At 36.6% G+C, this 21147-nt stretch overlaps 1 protein-coding gene across 1 annotated transcript in view; it reads left to right on the forward strand.

The window, feature by feature from the left end:
• Nucleotides 1-21147, forward strand: part of ME1 (malic enzyme 1) — a 186226-nt gene that overhangs the window by 118222 nt on the left and 46857 nt on the right. The window contains exon 7 of the mRNA XM_080805792.1: nt 17815-17924. Coding sequence (XP_080661918.1) covers nt 17815-17924 — 110 coding nt within the window. The remainder of the gene's footprint in view (nt 1-17814; nt 17925-21147) is intronic.

Raw genomic sequence — 21147 nt, forward strand, 5'->3', positions numbered from 1 at the left:
ATTGGGTATTAGCCCAGCAGAGGGAAGGAGCCAGATGTTGGAAAGGTAGCAGTGAGGCTAAATGATGAATTTCAGGAGAGGGACTAACAGGGTCCAACGCAAAAGTGAATCAAGCAACGTAAGGATTTAAAAATTGCAGTTGAAAATGCAACCTTTTTTCATTAAGAAAACAGGGTACTTGACTTAAGGGGTTAACAGGCACTTAAATAAGGTCACAAAGGCACACTTGTGGGTACAGTTAAAAGGCTTGGCAGAATCACTATATCGTACACCTGAAACTAATATTATGCTGTACGTTAACTAGCTGGAATTGAAATAAAAACTTGGGAAAAAAAAAACAATGGGGCGGGGGTGGGGGGGGGAGCCTCAGCGGAGTAAGACTTAACTGAAGCAGCAGAGATAGTGTCTCTAACTCATTTCTTAACACATAACATGAAATATATCTTGTTGTTGGCAGACAGAATCTCCTTTCAAAAATGGTATTGATTTTACCTGATTTGGCACCCTAAAATCAATCATCTGCATCTATTAGTATAATTATATTTAAAGAGCTTAAGGGAAAACCAACCTCTGCCTTTTTTTAGGTAAAAAATACTTTGCCATAGAAGAAAAACTTATTTGCAGTCATGGGATATTGTTTTTGTTCACAGGAAAAGACTTAACTTTTAGGGTTTTTTGTTGAAAATATGTTTTGAGTTGAGACGTTTGATTGTTTTACAACTTTTTAAATATTTTGTTAAAAATTGATAACAGTGGAAAACTTGGAAAGCAGTCTTTAAACCAAGGCTTTTGTGACTCTGAGCTGGAGAAAATATCATTTCTCTATAATATGTTTAGTCATTGTTTATATTGAACTGGAGTCTTTATATTGAACTGGAGTCTTGGAGAAGATTTGCTCTTGGGAGTATTAAAACCTTATTTTGTGTATCTTCTTAAAAGAGGTCGCTTGAGGGATGCCTGGGTGGCTCAGTTGGTTAAGCAGCTGCCTTCAGCTCAGGTCATGATCCCAGCGACCTGGGATCAAGTCCCACATCGGGCTCCTTGCTTGGCAGGGAGCCTGCTTTCACCCTCTGCCTCTGCCTGCCACTCTGTCTGCCTGTGCGCGCGCTCTCTCTCTCTCTCTGACTAATAAATAAATTTTTTTAAAAAAAATCTTTAAAAGAGGTCACTTGAAATTCTCATTTTAGAAACTAATATTGCAGCTTTTGCCTTTATTCCAAGGAGCTGTTAGTTGCTTTTATAGAATTAATCCAAATATATAATCAGATTAATTCTATAGACAGATAAATAAATATGAATATAAATTCTAGATATATAGAACTATAGATATATAAAAAATATATGTATAAACTTATTTGCATATAGCTATAGACATGGTAAGTATTTGCATGCTAAATCAGTATAGACTATGTATGTATTTTGTAGATACATATGTATGTCCTCTGTTTTAAAGGAAAGCTTCATCTTGGCTTTAGTTGTGTGAACCTAATCCTCAGATTTAGGAAGCCAGTCAGAGTAGGTAGTTGACTTCATTTCCAATTACCCCTAAAAGGAGCAAAACACAGCTTCCTTGATACATACAACCTCAGGATTATTTGAAAGCACAATATGGAAATCTCCCCAGCTTTAATCCTGGTATCCTTTGTTTCACTTTCTCTTACCTCAGATGGTTTTTAGAAATCTGTCACATACTTCTGTGTTAAGGCCTAGGATATTGTGTTTCGATACAATTAAGGGGTGTTAAACACAGACTATCTCCTACAACACTTGAAATTGATACCTTTTAAAATGTAATACACAGCGATATAAACTGTAAGGTTTCATATTATGTTTCAAGAAAAAATCCTTCTCTTTGTTAGGATTCGTGATGGTGTTAAGACTTTCCTGTGCCATGGTTTCAAAGGAGAGTTCATGGATTTGTTTATTCATTTATTTGGTGGCGGAGTATCAGGAATACTTCATATTCATGTCTTTTAGGTCCTTTAGCCTACCCTGATGAGTTGGTTTAATGGTTTAATGGTGTGCCCATTTTTAAATGTTGTCCTTACTGTCTTACATTCAGATTATGAAGTTGAAAACTTTCCCTTGAAGTCATAATCTTCATATTGCCTTTACATTGCTTGGTATGTGAAGAATTTGGAATGTCCCACAGTTGATATTTTGCTTACAACCAGCATCACTCCAAATCTTTAATCTCTTCTATTGAAAAATTCCTTCTTAACTGGGGATTTGAAAATATAAACCTTCCTTCTTTTTCCAGATACCACAGAATCCACAAAATGTTATTGTTATCAGCTTATGGGAAAACAAAGTGACTAATACAGCTCATATGAGAAAGAAGAGCGGGGATTTCTTTACTCCACATATGCTTATAATTTAAGCTTTGCCAGCTTTCACTAAACCAGTTGCCGCCTCCCTATGACTCAGTTGTAGCCGCATTGCCCTGCTCAGCTGCTGGACACTTCTCTCGTGAAATGGCAGGACCAGCCCTCAGAATAGAAAACCGGGTGAATTCATGAAACCAGGTCTATAAACTGTATTTGACTTACTTTTAAAATTTTGATCCCTCTTGAGTTTTGTGAAATTTTGTGAAGTTTCTTACTGTTTAATAAATCCAACTTTGAAAAGGGAGCTATACCAATAAATAATCCCAAGAGAGGAATATCTTCAAATCACAAACCCATTCCTCCTTGAGATGTTTTTATTTTGTATTACCAGAAAGTGGAAGTCCTTTCCTGAAATTTGTGTAGGGGTCCCCTGTTAGACTTATATTTTACTTCTTAGCTCAGCCACAAATTTCCCTTCATTTGAAATTAAGTCAATTTTTGTCTTTAGTGATACATATACCTCCTTTTGCATGAAAATTTTTTCTTCCAAAAAATGCCATCCTTATTCTAGTATAGAATAATAATTACTGCTTATAGGTTTTGATCTTTATTATAAACTGTTGACCAACTTAAGGGCTTTCTTAACCCTATCTTAACAGTTGCACATGCTTAGTCTTTCATTATTGTTTACAACTCTTTTTGGGCTGTGAAAGGGTATTTTCTAGTTAAATAAGTATGATTAATTCACATGTTATGCAGCCTCTTCTCAAGGATTATCAGTTCACAATAGTATTTTAGAGTTCTGAGACTCAAATGCTGGTTGAAGGAGACCTTTTTTTTTTTTTTTTTGTTTTGTCTAGTGTTTCTCAAAATCACTTGCTCAAGGATTGCTATTTTTGCAAAATCCCAGTCAACATACTGTAGCACATGGTTCTGAAAAATCCAGTTTCTTAGATGTTTCTAATCACTAAATAAAGTGGTGATCACTTTACTCAGAGGAAAGTTTAATGATTAAATCGATTTGTCCAGCATAAAGATCAGGCTTTTTTTTTTTTTTTTTTTTCCCAATTTGGGAGGTGGTGGTTTAGAGGTAAGAGGAATTTTGATCATTGCTCATTTACCCAGAAACCTGGGACCTGATCTGTTCTGAAGTTTAGCTAACAATTAAAAAAGAAATGAAAGTGGTAATGAAGAAGATGAGCTAAATGATGGTATATAAAAGCAGATACAGTCTGATAAGAAATATATTTTAATAACATATATGTCTTAGAAACTCAATAGAAATTTATTATACAAATCAATTGAAAGATGATAATATTGCTCATTTTACTGATAAGATAGTACAAATCTTTTTCGCTTTCCACCACTTGCTTCAGCACTATTTTCTGATATACTATCCTGGTGTTTTTTCCATTGGGTGGAATGGGATATATGATCTATTTTCACAAATGCATTACAGAGGTCTGTAGGCCCAGACCTCTGGGTATATATTTCATATGGGGTTTTGGAATAATACAGAGGTTATTTTTCTTGCTATGGAGAAATACAGAATTTTGGATTGAGACAGAAAATACATTTCACAAAGTTAATGAAGACTTTTATTTTTATAAGCATCTACTTATTCTGGAAGTTTATATTTGGCCAAACTCACTAGTTTTAAAACTGAAGATAGGGAATAGAATCTGATTACAATTAATTCTTGACTGGGTCATTCTTAAAGACTTAATTGTCTTCCAGATTCTTACTAACCTGGTCTCTGGGGACAAGAGTGTAGGGAGAATGCATTAATTGCTGACCTTTCTTGATCTTTCTGCATAGATAAATTAATATGGGACTATAATTACTCTAGATTTTAGAAAAATTATTGATTAAAAAAGGGGGGAACTGGTGGACATTTCTGAGGAAAGAATTTCAGGGAAAATATCAATTTAAAAAAGAATACTAATTCTGACTTCTTCATTATCTTAGGAAATTTTTATGATATTATTTGACTGATTCTTAATATTACGCCTAAAGGAAACTAATAGAACCGTCTCAATATTTGTAGACTATAAAATCTGAAAGTGTACCATAGTTTATAAAAGGCATTTTGTCAAACCTTCCCAAGGATATTTCTTAAGTGTTATAGTTAACATTCCTTAATGTTACCTGTATTTGTAATTTATTATGAGCAAAAAAAAAAAAATCAAAACACAAATGATAGAGAGGAACATGTTTTAGAATATAGATTTATCATGACAATGATAATCAGATGGGAACTATTTATCACTGAGTATTTTATTTGAGATTACCCTATCTTTACTCACGTGCAATAACACTTACCTCAGTACACACACGTATCCAAGGAAAGGACCCATAAATATTCTCAGGTCATTGTTTACTTAGTTATGGTTTCAGATATCCTCAAGCTTAACCACAACTCTTGTGATAAATAAGGAAATCACATTGGACAAATAAAAACTGATACTTACTGAGTACTTATTATGTGCCTGAGGTTGTTCCAAGGGCTTATATTAATTTAATTCCTTCAGACCTGTAAGGCAGGTACTGTTACTATTCCCATTTCAGAGATAAGGAAACTGAGGTACAGAGTAATTAAATAACCTGCCCAACTTCTAGAGGTAATAAGCATTGTGATTCAGGAAAGGCTCAAGCTCTTATCTATACATTATATCAGTTTGTATTTTCTGTAAAGCAGTTCTTGAGATGGTGTTGAAGTGTGAGAAGTATATTAGGGGTAATGCCTGTGACACATTAACAAGAAGGGAGGATTAGGCAGGAAAAAAGCCTTCGGAGCATAATGCACATCTGGGAAGCAGAATTGGGCAGAAAGCACCTTGGACTGTAATATATATCTGACGGAGTCTCAGCCAAACTAATATGGAGCTCCAGAGCCCAAAGTGCTTGTTAGATGAGTTCACCTTGAGTATAAATGCCCCGGCCCCAGCATTCCTGCTGTGCTCCGTCATTGACTGGGGACCCCCTGGGAAGAGTGTGGCTGTGGATGGAATGCTGCCTCTCATATCTTAAACCACTGTGGTAGAGGTAGCTGTCTAGCTGCACTCATAGGCAAGTTCTTTCTGGAAGGGCAGTCCAAGCAGCCTCTTTCCTTGGCTTCCCAGCACCACACTGCCATTGCCCAGCAATCAAGTACCAACCACATCGCCTCCATCAAAGTGGCAGCAGTGTTTAAGTCTGATGATGCCAAATGCGTGTGAGCCTGTGGATGAATACTTACACTGCTTTCAGGAGCACTAACTTGTAAAACACTTGGGAAGTTTAGTTAGGATTCTCATAACCTACTGTATGGCATTTGTAGCCCAGAGAAACTAGTTCTCAAGGAGCCATGCTCAGAAATTTTCAGAGCAGCATTGTTCTAGTAGTGAAAAATGGAAAGTATTTTAAATGTCCACCAACAGGAGAATCGATAAATTGTGTCATGTATATAGCATACAGTATTGTAGAGCACATTAAAATGGAATGAACTAGTGCTTCATATGTCTACGTGAATATATCTAAGAATTACAGGATTGGGGAAAAAATTGCAAAAGATGACAGTTCAATCCACTTACCCTGAGCTGTTAATAATTAAGATGTCATTTCATAAGAATCAGATACCATTCAACACCCATCAGATGTATATGCAGTTATTCATGTGTATAAAACTTGAGAATAAAGTCAGGTTTGCTTTTGGGTAGCATACATTTGTAGTAAAAGTATAACATGTGCAGAAATGATAAGTGCCAAATTTAAAAGGATGGTTACCTGAAGGAAGTGGAATCGAGGAGGGGTGGAAGGGGTTTCAAGTGATGTGTGGCCCTGTTTTTGGTCTGAAATAAATACGGCATAATGTCAGCATTTCACAAAATTGTGTAGGGAGCACATGAATGTTAGTTAATATTATTCTCTCATGTTTTTCTCTAAGATTAAGTTATTCTTTCAAAGTATAAATAGGTATTTAGTAGTGAAACAACAGGTGCATATCTAAAAGTTATTCATATGCAGACATCCTATTTATAGATCCAAGTAAAATAATATATTCCAGGAAGCTCTATACCATTTCACTGAAATCCTTTGTTAAAAGGTTTTATGAAGTAAAGCAGACTTGAGAAAGAAGAACCAAGCCAGAGATACCACAATCCTAGAATTTAGGACATACTACAAAACTAGAGTAAGCAAAACAGTATGGTACTCACACCAATACAGACACATAAATCAGTGAAACAGAATAGGGAGTCCAGAAATGAACGCACACACATATGGTCAATTATCTGTGACAGAGGAGGCAAGAATATGCAATGGAGGAAGACAGTCTTTTTACTCAATGGTGTTGGGAAAATTGGACCACTTTCTTATACCATACCCAGAAATTAACTCAAAATGGATTAAAAATCTGGCATCTGGGTGGCTCAGTTGGTTAAGCATCTGACTTTAGCTCAGATCATGATCTCAGGGTCCTGGGATCAAGCCCCTTGTTGGGGTCCGGGCTCTGTGCTCAATAAGGAGTGTGCTTTTCTCTCTCCCTGTACCCCAGCTCATGTGCCCATACTGTCCCTCTCCTTCTCTCTAATAAAGTCTTAAAAAATTGGATTGAAGACCTAAATGTGAGATTTGATACCATAAAACTCCTAAAAGAAAACATAGGCTATAATTTCGTGGACATTGGCCTTATTAACAGCTTATTTATGGATATGTCTCCTGAGGTAAGGGAAACAAAAGAAAAACAAACTATTAGACTACACCAAAATTAAAAAACAAAAACAAAAACTTTTCTACAGCAAAGGAAACCATCAACTAAGCAAAATGGCAACCTACTGAATGGGAGGAAATATTTGCAAATGACATACTTGAGAAGGGGTTAATATCCAAAATATATAAAGAACTTATACAACTCAACACCAAAAAAGCAAACAATTCTATTAGAAAATGGGCAGAGACCTGAATAGACTTTTTTCCTAAGAAGACGTACAGATGGCCAACAGACACACAGAAAGATGCTCAACATCACTCATTATCAGGGAAATGCAAATCAAAACTGCAGTGAGGTAACACCTCACACCTGTCAGGATGGTTCTTACCAAAAAGACAGGAAATAAGTGAGAACAAAATGATTGGATTTTTATTTTCTCACTTTCACAAATCAGATTGGTAACAGAGTCAGATTTTTTCAAAACCTGAATATTTTACATACTAGTAGGTGGCCTGGGTTGTTAATTTGACCTCTGTTGAGTATATTTTTCCAATTCTTTTTATAGATTTAGAATTGCCAAAGAAGTTCTCAGAAGAGTAGTGGAAAGACTGAGAATGTGAGTTAAGAGATTAGGTTTATAAGTGAAAAGGCAGAACTTAAATCCAGGTAGTTAGTTTCTAAGTTCATTGGATTATTAAATTCATTTTAAGTGTTCTTTTCAATAAGTATTATTTTAGGCACAGAAATTACTTGTCTTGGCTTATATTTCTCAGTGATACCAGAATAAAATTAGTACTTTACAAATCTTAAATTATACTTCCACATACCCAGTAAACTACCTAAAATTATCCTTCTAACACAAAGATAGCTTTGTTCATCAGATTTTGGAAATGTGTCAGTTTGTCAGAGACAGAGTTGCATTCTTGAAAATTTAGACTGAACTATAAGTGTACTTGTTAATTCAGGAAAGTATCACTGTCATTTAAAAATGGTTTAATGCAAAAGGAAGTTAAAACTATTTTAGCACGAGGTTATATTTTGTTCCTAAGAATTGTTTAAAATTAGGGATTCTACGATAGAATTCCAATTTTAGTATGTTGGATTGAATCAGTTCAACAACTTATTAAGGTATTTTAAAGAGAAAAAAGCATTGACAGGCAGGTAAATGTACCCATACAGATGCCAATAGAAATAGTTTTAAACCAGTTTGGGTTTAAAAGACCTTCAGTACCACTGGAGCATAAGATGGCTTAGTTCTTAAGGTCCCCAGGGGAAGAAAAGAGCTTATTAATAAAACAGGGAACATGATATTTTGGTATTTTTATTGGTATTAGGCAATAATACTCCCATAAGAAATACCACTAATATGGAATTATAAATAGACATAACTTTAGGACACATTATTGGTAGGTGGGCAGTAGTTATGGAAGATGGTTCATGCTCAAACTTTGACATTACCGCAGATGATTGTGCCAAAGAGGCCAGATTTGTCATTTACATTGGATTTGTGCCCCCAGCTATTTCTAAATGTACAGTTCTCGGATTTGTCTTGAATAATATGTGTAGGTTTCTGTTATTCAGTGGCACAAGAATGTATATCGTCTTTCAGTGTTTTTATTTTAAGTAGTTACACATGCAGTCTTTCTTTCATTTTTACTTTGATTTTGAGGTTTCATTATAGAATAATGTGTTTGATTTTTTTTTTTAACAAAGCTGGATCTGAATGAGTAGTATCTATTTCCAAAGTAATACCCTAGAACTCTGTAAATAATTAGTGTTAACAGCACTTTTGGAATGCCTCTTTGAAGATTATCTTTAGAACCTATAGCAAATCTTTTAAATATCACAATGATGACGTTGTAAGAAAAACCCTTTGAGGCTGATATTGATTTTTGGGAATAGTAAGAATGAGGGTATTGATCCAACTCAGTATGTGGATCTAGTTCTTATTTCGCAAAGTATTTGTTCAAATCCACTACCTACAAGATAGAACTTTAAAACAGCAGAACTGGTTATAATAGATTTACTAGATTTTTAGTGGATTTTACTATCTACTACCATCCTAAGCACCAAGTACTTGACTTTTCTCTCTTTTTCTTAGGGCCAGTACTCGCTGGTGTATCTGTTCCTGTGATCATGGGTGTTATGCAACATTTCTGGGCATTGCTTGTTGCTAAATGGTGTCTGAGGATCTTTCTAGTTTGAAAATCTTATGCCTCTAATTACCTGCAGCAAAATAGCATACAGTTCTTTTGCTGCTCAAAACATGATCCCTAGTGTTTTGTGGAAGTCATTGACTTTTAGAAATAAACAGTTTGATTTAGATGAAATTGAAAAGGAGACATAGCCAGATTTTGTGATTCAAACTACAGAAGTAAAGGACACAATTGAGGTTGGGAATAAGGTATTTACCGAAACCTGCATTTGAGGAGACCTTTGATTCTCTATGTTAAATCTGCAGATGGAGTTTTTAAAAACATTTTCTAAATTTCTGTGAGGGCATTCTGGACAAAAGAAATGATGCAGGCTAGAAGTGGAAGGTCACAGTACAATGGTTCGCAGAAGCGCAGATCAGTCCTTTAGAGCCAAAACCGTCCTGAGCATTTCAGCCTATGTGGGTGCTGCCCTCGAACTAGAGAGACGGGGATGCAACCTGCCCCTTCCTGTATCCCCAGCTCTCCACACTCCACCTTTGCAGTCCATCACGTGACCTCTAGACATAATTCTTAGAAAATCTTGTTCCATGTCATTGTTATAACTGGTTTCCTGTTAAAGTAGAAATTGTTACAATGTAAAAGGAACATGTCCTTTGTCTAGTTCGATATACTCCTTCACATACTTGAAGCTTTACATTTCATGTCCACTAAACCAAACTCCCAACACTCCCCTCCCTCTCACACCTTTCCACTGTCTTGATAATAAAAGGCTCCCTTTCGTCCTCACTTCCTCACTGGGTGTTCCCTTTCCCTTTGCTTCCTGGCAACATGGCTCCCATGTAAGACTCCCACTTTTCATGTAGTGCTTTCAAACAGTGATGCTTATTGGTCCACACAACATTTTAGGGTTGGGAGATGAGATCAGTGTCTTCTCTCCTCTGTCCCTTTCAGACTATCAACCTTCGTCCTCTTGTAACCCTCCTCCCTCACATGTTTCTTTGAGGTTTATGTCAAGTAGGTTATCATCTCTCTAGCTTCTCCCAGTTTCTTAACTACTCTTTAAAGTCTTGTTCTTAGCCCCGTTTAACTTTCATGTCAATGACCTTTCTTATATATTGGCCTTTTTTATTCTTAAGACCTTCATTTCTAATGGCCTTTAGTGCCACATCACTTGAGATGCACTCTCATGGCCGTTATCATGGGCCTTTTCTTTCCCTGTAGCTGTTCAAACTCTAAAATACTTAAGTCATCCATCTTAATATCCCCAACAGCTTCCTCTCCTTACATGTCTCTGTGGTTGCTCAAATGTGACTTACCCAAAGCTGAACTCATGATCTTCCTTATCAAACCTTCTTCTCCTGAGGTTTCCTGTTTTTTTTTTTTTTTTCTTAATATAATCCATCCTTTACCAAGTTGCCCAAGCTATAAACTTGGAATTCTTGATTTTTTTTTTCCTCATCATCTGCTTCTCTTCACTTGATACTGTTAATTCTGTGTCATAAATGTTTCTCAAATCCATCTACTTGTCCCTGCCCTTATTCTCGTTTCCAAGTGCAGGGCTGGGTCTCTGCCACAGCCTCTTAAGTAAGCTTCCTGCTCTAGTCCTGCCCCTCTGATATCCATTCTTCACCCTGATCACACCATAAGTCGGAAGTGGAAATTATCATGTCACACTCCAATTTAATGTCCACTCTTAGGGTCAAGTATAAACCCCTAATACTGGTTAGAGGCCCTGCATAATCTGGCCTTGTTTACCTCTCTAGCCTTAAGTCTTGTCTCTTTCTCTATAAACACTGTGATTCAGTCATATTTAGTTTACTTCAGCTCCTCAATATGACACTGATTTATTTAACTGTGGGCCTTTGGGTATGTTCTCTCTGCCTCCCAAATTCTTCCTCTTTCTCTTAACTTGGCAAGTTCCTACTAATCCTTCAGGCTCTAGCTTCCTCTTGAAAGTCTCTCCTAAGCCGCTTAATTCTAGATAGGAGCCCCTGCTCTGCATTTTGGTGCCTTAAATTTCCTCTATTATAGCTCTTATTACACTGCATTGTAATCTCCCATTTACTGTATCCTCCACAAGATTATAAACTCTGTGAGGGCAGGAATGTATCAACAGCACTTCAAGTAATTCCTGACTCCTGGTTGGCACTCGGTGTGTTATTTGATAGATGAATAAATAAGGGAAGGAAGGATAAGGTTTTGTTTTGAAATAGCAGAGATAAGGTTAGACAAGATCTCATCACATAGTACCTATTTAAAATGACATGACAAATTTTTTTTAGCGTGTAAGTGATTGCAGTGGGAAAGAAAATAAAAGGAAGGAGACTAATCAGGAGATTGTAGTACTGTTGCAATCATGTGGTCCAAAGAGCCTGAACTTGAATTGAGGCACTTAGAACAGAAAGCATAAAAATTACTATGAGAGAAAGAAGAAGGCATAACAGATGTTGACCACTGGGATGCGAAGTGAAAGGCAGAATAGAAAATGCCCTTAGTGCTTTTGGCATTCGTGGTACCAATGATAGAAATAGGGAAAGTTTGGGTAGTAAGTTTTATTTTTTTTTAATTTTTTTAAATTTATTTATTTGTTAGAGAGAGAGCGAGTGAGCACAGGCAGACAGAGCGGCAGGCAGAGACAGAGGAAGAAGCAGGCTCCCCGCTGAGCAAGGATCATGGGATCACTGGGATCATGACCTGAGCCGAAGGCAGCTGCTTAACCAACTGAGCCACCCAGGTGTCCCATGGGTAGTAAGTTTTATAAGGAAAAAGTTTAGAATTTTTAGGAGCTTTATATATACATATTAAAATCATAAAGGAAAAGAGTGTACTGACTTTGGAGGCAAGAAGTAACTTTTAAAATGCTTTTCAATAAAATATACTAAGTGGAAATTGTAGTTATAAATGCAGCTTTGCAATTTGTTGAATTTTAAGGAACTCACAATCTCACAAACTGCTTTTTTGGGGGGGGAAGCAGTTGACACCTAAACAAAATAACTCAGTTTTGCTTGTGATTCTTAGTTGACCTTGACATGAAAGAGTTGTAATTTTCTTTGATGCTATAGAAAATTTTACAGAAATCCATTACAAAGTAAGAATGGTTGACAATATATGAAAACATTATCTTAAACATTTATTTCTCATTTAAAGAAAAAAAGATCCATAATATAACATTTCTCCAAGTCTTTTTTACTGTCATTTGACAAAAGAGAATTGGAGCTTCTTTGAAAGATCAGCAACAGAGATAAAGATTTAGAAGTCATTTGTCTGAAGATGACTGATGATTCCCTAAGAATTGGTGAACTTGGTAAGGGGAAGACTGTAGAGGGAAAAGAATGAAAGAATGGATGATTACTGTTGAATCTTTATAATCTCCACTCTCACGGAGAATAATTAAGAAGTGTCAGTAAAATATGATAGAAGGGGTGACAAAAGAAATGAGAGGAATATCTAAGTGTTATGCAGTGATACAGATGTAAAGATAGTAGGAAGTGGAGCTGCAATGCATTACAGTGAACCAACAAGGAAGTGAACAATTTTCTGTTCTTAATTCTTACCTACAAGGAAGAATTACACTTGGATGGTTCTTGGCCAGAAGGAACCTCAGTGAACTTCAAATTACTTATCCTAGAATTCTAGAATATTCATGTTCTGAAACTCAGCCACTAGTACTGATCTTCTGAAGTCCCTCCAACTAGCATCCTCCGTGTTCTCCAGCACAAACTTTGAGACCTCTGTGATTTTACTCCCCACCCAACTCTTTTCTTCATTTAAATCCTAGCCAAGGGCCCAGCTGAAGCCTCCTCTAATTCATGCTGTCTTCCCTAAATCCAATAGTGGTCTCTTTTGTACTCCTGATTTTCCTTTTAACCTGAACCTTTAAATTTTTGCTTATATCCTTTGTCTTCCCAGTGAGACTGGAAGTGTTTAAAGCACCAGATCCATGGGTCCTAGTGCTGCTTAATTCTTTGAACACCCTCGGATCTCAATTACATTATTAAAAATGAATAATTGTAACAAATTATCTTTGAGTACCCATCAGAGTTAAAGTACTCCAGATCTTCAGTACCGTGTAAGTGCCATGTATACAGTTACTCCTCAAAGAATGACACTTACTGTATCTCTTGGGGAAACTCAAAATGTGCTTGGCTGACCTGGATACAGTGAATTCTTAATAGTTCATAATCAAAGAAAGACTCATTGTTTTCACCAATATCTGTTTTATATGCTTTCTATAATGACAATGCCTAGCATATTGAATACATACAAATGCTGTCTTGCTAGTTTTGTAAAATTGTAACTCCTTTATTTTATCACTGCCATCCTTTTATTTGTAAATATACTGTTCACTTCATTGACTTGATCATGACCTTGGTGCTCTGTGGAAGCCAGTATAGATAGTATTTAAAACCATGGGCCCTGTGGTTCAGTCCAGGCCCTACCACTTATTGGCAGTAATGCACTCAGCTATGGCCCTGAATCTCTCTGAGCTTCAGTTTCTTCATCTGTAAAAGGGGTAATAACTACCTTCCTCTTCGGGTTGATGAAAGAATTTAAATGACATAATCTGTGTAGAGAGCAGAGCACAGTGCCTGGCCCTTACTAGTGCTAGATGGGTCAGCCATGATCAGTCACTGTAACAAGGTTTTCTGTGATTTAACAATGCCACAAGAGAAAATTTGCAGTTTTCTCAGGTTAATTTTATGGGTGGTATTTCTGTTAACTTTTAAAACCATTTACACCCACTATTTTATGTGATATTTTGATCATAAAATAGTAGGTTCTTTTCATAGTTATGTAGAATCGAATTGGCTAAGTTCCTTGTGTTCCACTACTTATAATTTCATAGTGACAAGGTTGGTTCAACGTGGAACAAAGTATCTCCTACATGGTTTTCTTTTATTATATGATGCAGGATGCTGTATTACAAAATGAATCCAGGATGACTCTAAATCTTTAAGAGTCAAATCAGAGTTAACTACCAGGTAGAGAAAAGTCATGAAATTAAAACAGACACACAATATTCTCCAGGGGATAATTCTAAAATAAACATTTGTAAATGATGAAGTATCCTGCGTAGCATTTTACTCCCTATGGCTGGTACTCCTAGATTTTACTTAGAAAATATTATAAACTTGTAGCCTGACCACACTGTGTCCTAAACACTGAAGGCAAACCATATTGTGGGGATTTCATTTTAACCACAGAGAAACTGTAGCAAGTCCAAAACCGCAGGACCCAAGTAAGTAGTGGGTCCAGGAATAGAACTGAGAAGGCTCTGATTCGTCTTCACATACTGAAACCACAAGGTTCTTCTGCTTCTGAACATAATGACAGATCGTCTGGTGCTGCTAGACATGGGTACCTGACCCGTGAGGGGCGAGCTGTATGAGGACTCTGTCTACAAGTGTGCAGCCTTTACTTTCTAAAGGCCTGTGTGGAAAGCAGAGAAGGAGGGAAGGAGCCATCACAAGCACCAGATGGTTGTCAACTGATACTCGAGTTCGGGGGGTAACCAGTTGCTACCACAAAGTGTACTGCTTTGCTGAGGTTGTAAAAGGAAAGTAGTGATTTCTAACCAGAGAAATGCTTTTACCAGTTCTTAAAAACATTTTAGTAATTTCTAATAAAGCTACCTAAATTGTTCACTAGAAGGGCATCATACACATAAGGAGCATAAAAATTTGATGTTCCTTTCAAGATTTGACCCCACTCCCACGTTTTCCTTTTAAATTTTTGCTCCCTTTGCCTTTAGTTGATTTCCAGAGCCCTGAAATGGTTGTTTTGAAGGATTTGTTCTGCTCTACTGTTGCTGTTTGGGGAAAAATTTTCCCGGTCTCCTCCCTCTGTCAGGCTTACTCCTCTTTACTATTTTATATGGACAAAAATTCCTTGTTATTATATTTTACTGTTTTAATTTATCATAGACTTTTTGCAGGATTATTTTCTTTCTTTGTGAAACATACCCTTGGAATGTTGCCTTAGTTGAAGTCCTTTGGTTTCTATTTATCTGAAGATGTCTTTGTTTCAACCCTACTTTTTAAAAAAATGCTTTATTTTCATTTTTTTTTCCAAAGTATAGTTGAATCACAACCTTACACTTGAAGAGTAGCTTTGGTAGACATACTATTCTAAGATGACAGTTATTTTCTGTTAGGTCTTTGAAGATCCCCACTGACCATTGCTTCTACTGTTGCTATTAAGTAAAAAATATTTCGTGATTATAGGGCACTCATGTGTCAGTCTTCACACACTGAGAACTTATATTTATCACTTAATTCTGATAAACCTATGACAGTTTGCCACTATTATTCTCATTTATTCTAGTGGAGACAGAAGCACAAGACAGTTAAGAATATAGAATAAGTGAGGAGGACAGGATGACACCCCAGGAGCTCTCACTCTAAAGCCTGTGTTTTCAACCACTGCCACAGCCAAGCGAATACATAAAGAGAAAGAGAAGTAAATATCACTAACTATTTAAGAGATTTAAAAACTATAGTAATTAAAACAGGGACTTGTTTTTTCTGGATAAAGAGATCAGTACACTAATCATTACCATTGAGCTATTATTACGAGGCAGTTTTAACATGCTGTGCCTGTTTTCTCCTAGGTAAGATAACAGTACTACTGCCTGTGCCATGGGGTGGTTGTGAAGAATAAGCAAGTGTATACAGACATATGTGTATTATTTAAAAGTGAAAGAATATTTGTTGCCACTAGCAATAGTAGAATAAAAGAGGAAAAGCACAGAAACCAACCCTAGTAAATAACAGAATATAGTATCTGGTCACAGGTGATGAGAGGAAATGATGGACTCGTGCTGAAATACTTGCATGAATTTTCTTTTTTCTTAAAATTGTATTCCCTAGACTTCTGGGATGTCATACTTCTCTGTGCCTTCTTCTAAACATGGAATCAGTTCTTCTTTCTCCTTGGTGACATCCTCGGCACTTATGCATCGGTGTTTCCTACTACTCTATCCTTGGCTACTATACATAGGTGTGTGTGCATCAGAATAGAATCCCAATCATGCTCACAGTTTTAATTACCAACTATATATACTGACTCATAAATATATAAAACAGAAATTCTGATTATCTTTTTTAAAAAATGAAATCAAAACAATACCAGATGTAGAGATTATTTCCTAAATCGATGATATCACTAGAAGAAATTTTTTATTAATATTTAAATAAATGTTTGTGGAGAAGACTACAATAAGCATAACATCAAGGACAGCAACTATAAATAAAAAGTGAAAGCTCTGACTATATAAAAATTTAGAATTTCTTTTGTAAAAACAAACAAGAATACTGTACATGATTAATGGCGCAGTATACTAGAGTAGGGAAACCATATGCATGTGTAGGAGACAAGGGGAAGAGGGCAAAATTTAAAAGGATTGGGAAACATTAGGAGTAACCATTGGGTGTAATGGAAGTGGATGCTGACCCAGAACAAGTAAGAAGAATCCCACATCGAGGAGCAGTGAGAGTCTAGCTCAGGCGGAGACCATAAATCTGTAATGGCTACATGGCTCTGTGGCTTTCTCCGGCAACACTTAGAATCTTGGCTTATCAGTAACATTCATTTCTTTTGCCTTGGCTAGGTTATGTGGGTGGATGACCATACATATGAAGAGTCAGACAAGTAAGCTGTTCATATCAGAAATAAAAATCTGCCCAATATATTTCAAAGCTCAGCACCCTGCAGTGTTTGGCCATTGCTGTAGAATAAAAACCAGAATCCTAGGCTTGAATTTTAAGGTTTCCAATATAAAAATCTAACCTTTTCTTTCAGTATACCCTTACATGTATCTCCACATGATAGCCAATTAGGACTTCTTGCTGGTTTTTTGGGGTTTTGTTTTTGTTTTGTTTTGTTTTTAGGTTTCCTATTTTATTTTTTTCCCTTTTTTTTCGTGCTGTTTTTTGAAAAATGTATTCTTTCTCAGTTTTCACCTCAATTATGTTGCTTCTAGTATTTACCTGGCTTGTAAAAACCTACATCTCTATTTTTGAAATCATAGCTATTCCTTAAAACTCAGTTCATTTATTACGTGGTCTGTGACCCCGGCCAGAAGTGATACCTGTCCTCTCAACATCTACAATTCCTTGTTTATACCACTTCTACATTACTTTTCACTTATTTCAAAATATTTTTGTTTCTACTAAATTTTAAATTCTTTCATGGTAGGGACCGTATTTTTGTCATTTTATTTCACGGAGCCAACACAGTGCTTTTCCTGTAGTAAGTGTACAGTGAATATTTGCTGAACAGACATTGTGTAACATATTTATACTAAGTAACAAGATAGGACCTTTAAAAGAAAATGTTTGTTTCTCCAAGAAACAAACTGGGGGTTTTAGAGAGGAGGGGGGTGGCGGTATGGGTTGGCCCAGTGGTGGGTATTAAGGAGAGCACGTGTTGCATGGAGCACTGGGCGTTATACGTAAACAATGAATCATGGACCACTACATCAAAAACTAATGATGTACTGTATGGTGACTGACATAACATAATAAAAATAAATTAAATAAATAAATAAAATGTTTTAGTCTTTTCTGTAGGCTAATTTTAAAAGTTTATTTTTGTATGCTATTTCATGAACTTCTTCTCATGTGAATGTTTTGTCCCGTAGGTATGGAATGAATTGCCTTATTCAGTTTGAAGATTTTGCCAATATAAATGCCTTTCGTCTCCTGAAGAAATATCAAAACCAGTACTGCACGTTCAATGATGATATTCAAGGTAAGCTGGACAGGAAAGGAAGTGACATTACAAGACAGAAGGGCCCATATGCTCCCATGAAGTTAAAAAATAGGTATAATGGGAACAGTTGAATAAACTGGAACGGTGGGAGATTGGAGACTATGAGTGAGGTATTCTAATGTAGTATTTCCACGAAGGATTAGATCTGAGTGATGGGAACCACCAACATGGAACTTTGGAGGAGACAGCCCAAGTAAGATAAGGTGAATGCTATTGGAAACGAGGTGGTTAAAGAAAAGCTTAAATGTAAGACGAGGATGATAATGTTTCTCTATTCAGAGAGTTTGTGTTGAGTACAAACACTTGTTTGTGAAAAGACCCTATGTACTAAAATACACTTTACAAGTGTAATTTTAAAAATTCACTATGCTTAAAATCTGTAGTGTGACATAGCTAGATAAATATAATGTGTTTAAATATAATAAGCCTCTGTACCTTTTGGGGCACGCTAAAGTAATTGGTCGAGTCTTTCTTTTTCCCAGATCCTTTGCGATATTAATCACATTGTTACTTTAGAGCCATTTTCATGACAAAGATGCTTTACATTCTTACAACTTTGTTTTCTCCCTGTTTTATTACATTTCTTTTTGAGTATTTATTCATGAGAAGTGAATATTTGGAGGATTTCAGAAGGGAAGTAAGGAGTCTAATTTTCCAGAGCTATGGCCCTAACTTGAAGATACAGGTATTATAGTGTGCCTTTGATGCTGCAAACATAGATTTTGTAGACCAGTGTCTGAGTCATTTATAGTTCATTTTGCAGTGGTCTCTCAAATCCTCACGTTAGGGGCGCCTGGCTGGGTCAGTTGGTATAGAGCATGCGACTTGATCTCAGAGTTGTAAGTTCAAGTCCTGGGTTGGGTGTAGAGATTACTTAAAAATAAAATCTTGGGGCGCCTGGGTGGCTCAGTGGTTTAAGCCTCTGCCTTCGGCTCAGGTCATGATCTCAGGGTCCTGGGATCGAGCCCCGCATCGGGCTCTCTGCTCAGCAGGAGCCTGCTTCCCCCTCTCTCTGTCTGCCTCTCTGCCTAGCTCTGATTTCTCTCTGTCAAATAAATAAAAAATTTAAAAAAAATAAAAAATAAAATAAAATCTTAAAAAATTTTAAATAAAATAACCACATCAACTATTGAACAAACTGTCCTTTCTTTAATATTCTTATCTTTTGATTTTGTGGCTCCCACAGAAATGTCCATACAGATGTTAAAGATCAATATTACATTCTTTTGAACCATTATGCAGAATTAGTAGGCATCAGAGTTCAGTTTAAGACAAAGAATGCTAAATCCAAATCATCAAACAAAATGAGCATTTGGGAACTAGGGTCAGGGCTCCTATCAACTAGGACAAAGAATTTAGAGTTCAAGACCTGGGCTGCAGGTGGCTTAGTGGGTTGAAGCCTCTGCTTTCGGCTCGGGTCATGATCTCAGGGTCCTGGGATCGAGCCCCGCATCGGGCTCTCTGCTCAGCAGGAAGCCTGCTTCCCCCTTCCCTCTCTGTCTGCCTCTCTGCCTACTTGTGATCTCTGTCAAATAAATAAATAAATAATCTTTAAAAAAAAATAAAATAAAATAAAATCAGGAGTGCAGGAAATCTGAGGCAAGTGCTAAGCCAAGTCCAAGAGCACTACAAGTGGAGTTGCCCTGGAGGACTGACCCACAGCAGAGTGCTGCCCCCTCCACCCAACGGGTCACCACAGGGGAGGCATTAAATCATTAAGTTTTCACCCCAGCTAACCTGTCCTAAAACACAATCTGCATATTTACCTATTTACACATAAGAATTGAAGAGTTAACTGCCTTAGCCAACAAAAAGACAGAAAAATGGGCCCAATCTCTGACTAGAGAAAACTTTTGGCAAGTTAGTGGGATTCTGATTAGAAATGACCAAACCATTTTGTGCATTTCTCCATACCAAAATAGTGTCCCTAGTGACACTTTTCCCCCATATGTTTCCATTTTACCTTTTTAACCTTATGTTTTTATCATTTTGCCCACAATGTAATACTTTCCCCACTGTGGGCATAGAAATTGCTTTTCGGGGCCAAGGAAAATAATTATTTAGCTATTACTGCTTCACCATGTAAATAAATATTTCACACTGAACCCTTGGGAGAACTTTTTTCTTTTCTTTTTTGAACAGATACGTTATTTAAAGATAGTTTATGTAAAGTATTTGATTTTAAAAATCCTTAAATTTCTACATTACTGATCTAAAATAATTTTAAATGATAGAGATTTTGGTCTTGGGTAGAGATTTAGACTTTAATGCATTCTAACTATAAATTATATTTAACTGGAAAAATGTGCTGGTTAAATCTATTAAGAAATTGGACACTACGGGGCTCCTGAGTGGCTCAGTCATTAAGTGTCTGCCTTCACTCAGGTCATGATCCCAGGATCCTGGGAGGGAGTCCCACATCGGGCTCTCTGCTCAGCAAGAAGCCTGCTTCTCTTTCTCCTGCTCCTCCGGCTTGTGTTCCCTCCTTTGCTTTGTCTCTGTCAAATAAAAAAATAAAATCTTGAAAAAAAGGAAAGAAATTGAACATGTAATAATATAATCAGGAGACTATCAGAATTTAGCAAATTCAGATGAAAATAATGTCTCATCTTCCGGTCATTTAAAATCAATTATAAAAAGAGTTGTTGTTCTCATAATGGCCTCTCTGGAATTGTTGTTTTCTACCATGACATTGTAAATATTTTATGTAGAAGTTTTAACCATAATAAACTAGTTTGATTGTTAGGATTTTTTTTTTAAATAAGGTAAATACAGCCCAATCTTATACTAAATGCTTTTATCATTGAAAAGATAAAAATCAGACATGGTAAGAACAGACTTTTCACAAAAGGAGACCACTGGCCAGAAAACATGCTTCAAAGTTCAATGCCATTAAGTTCTAAAAAGCTTATGAAATGGCAAATGAGAAACTGATTTTCTCTATCAAGATGTCCAAAATTTTTATTATAATCCCAGTGTTAGTGATGCTGTAAGAAGATATGCACCCTTATATACTGATGGAAATATAAAGTGGTGCAACTCTTGGGGAGGCAGTGTATGTCAAAAACCTTAAAACAGGGGGACGCCTGGGTGGCTCAGTTGGTTAAGCGGCTGCCTTCGGCTCGGGTCATGATCCCAGGGTCCTGGGATCGAGTCCCACATCGGGCTCCTTGCTCAGCGGGGGAGCCTGCTTCTCCCTCTG

Source organism: Martes martes, assembly GCF_963455335.1.
Source record: "Martes martes genome assembly, chromosome: 6".
In the NCBI taxonomy this organism is placed as follows: domain Eukaryota; kingdom Metazoa; phylum Chordata; class Mammalia; order Carnivora; family Mustelidae; genus Martes; species Martes martes.